General features: G+C 51.7%; 1 protein-coding gene across 1 annotated transcript in view; it reads right to left on the minus strand.

The window, feature by feature from the left end:
- The window catches only part of COLCA2 (colorectal cancer associated 2), a 6,827-nt gene that overhangs the window by 4,437 nt on the left and 644 nt on the right, over positions 1-1,746 (minus strand). Inside the window, exon 2 of the mRNA XM_031062489.1 lies at positions 3-108. Coding sequence (XP_030918349.1) covers positions 3-108 — 106 coding nt within the window. The remainder of the gene's footprint in view (positions 1-2; positions 109-1,746) is intronic.

Raw genomic sequence — 1,746 nt, forward strand, 5'->3', positions numbered from 1 at the left:
TCCTCTGCTGCAGCAACTCCTTGACTGTGATCTTCACCCTCACACCTTGGTACACCTTGGGCTTTCCTGGAAGAATTTGTGGAAAAACATTTTGCAAAGAAGGCGAATCTCAGAACAAACAGCAAATCCAGCAGGTTTTCAGGTGTGCTCTACGTGGAGAACAATTTTAGACTTAACATGCCTATTTTTTAGTCTCTGTTTGCAGTCAGACTCACAGCCCTCTTTAACACCTGCTATTCCGGCTTGGGACAAGCAGACACTCATGAAAATCTTGCTGTTGATAATATTTTAAAACCACATGTTTATTATCTATCTCCTTCTTCCCCTGCCCCCCTTCCAGCTTTCCCAATACCAAGCTCCATCTGGTGCTGCTGTTGGACTCATTTAAATTCCTGACATATTTGCCTCTCTTGGGACCTGAAAATAAATGTGGGAAGCATTTCATCTGGCAGACGAAGCCCAGGAATAAAACAATGGAAATATGTGGGTGGTTATTCAGAGAGCTCAACAAAACACCAATAAAATTACTGTTTTCTTGCAAAGCCTAGATTATCTCTTTATTCTGCTCATGCACAGCCCCTATTTATTTCAAACAAGAATTTAGGGTGTGTTTAATCCAGCCAAAACTAGCCAACAATCACCAGTCACTACCTAATGAGGGATTTTTAGGACAGGAAATGATAAAGAATTTACTTCTTCTGAAAAACCACTTTTACTTGTTGCACTCATGGTAAAACACTCAGCTCCTCTGGCAGTTGTTCCTGTCTTAACTTTCTGCTGATGTTTTAACTGAAATCACACAATCAAAGGAAACACACCCAGACTGGTCTCTACACTTAAAAAATGCCAGAGCAGGGAGCAGACAGCCCTGAAGGAGGCACCAAAAATAAACTCCCGGCAGGAGAACAGCAGTGCCAGAGCTAAACCCGGCCTTCCAGTGCCACCTCTGGGCACAGAACACCTTCTCCAGGGCAGCTGCACAGTGCCAGGAGGCCCTGGCACAGAAACAACGCTGGGTTTGCAGGATCTGCCCACAGGGAATCCTGCACTGCAGGCACTGTGCTCTTGTGCTGGAACCTCTGCTGCCAGTGCCCCTGGGGTGCTCTGGGGGAGGACAAGCTGGGACAGGCACCCCGGGCCCTCCAGAGAGTGACAGGGCTGCCCTCGGGGCGGTTTGCTGAGCTGGGCTCAGCTGGGGATTATTCAGCTCGTGTTTTGGTGTTTTGTTTCTGTTCAACAAGCTGGGGAAAATGAGAGAGGGAAGGGTGGGATTTAAGGAGAACATGCCAATTACCAGAGCTCCCTGCAGGCAGGAAGGGCTCTGAGGTGGCAGGGCCAAGGGTGGGGTGGGGAGGGGGGGCACGGGGTGGGCAGGGAGCAAAGTGATGGGGCTGGGGGGCAAGGGTGGGCACACGGTGGGCAGGGCAGGTGGGGAATCAGGAGCAGGGTGACAAGGATGGGCTGGGGTTGGGTCAATGAGCAGGATGGTGAGGGGTGGGCTGGGGGTCAAGGGCAGGGTGATGGATTTGGGAGTCAGGGGCAAGATGATGGACTGGGGGTCAGGGAGGAGGGTGGCCAGGGTGGGTTGCGGGTCAGAGTGATGATTCTGGGGCACAGAGAGCGAGGTGATGGGGCTGGGGGTCCAGGGCACAGTGATGGTGCTGGGCATTGAGGGAAAGGCTGCTGAGGGTGGGCTGGGAGTAGGGTGACAAGGACAGGGGTTGGATTTAGGGTCAGGGAATGGGG

Source organism: Geospiza fortis, unplaced genomic scaffold (assembly GCF_000277835.1).
Source record: "Geospiza fortis unplaced genomic scaffold, GeoFor_1.0 scaffold37, whole genome shotgun sequence".
Lineage (NCBI taxonomy): Eukaryota > Metazoa > Chordata > Aves > Passeriformes > Thraupidae > Geospiza > Geospiza fortis.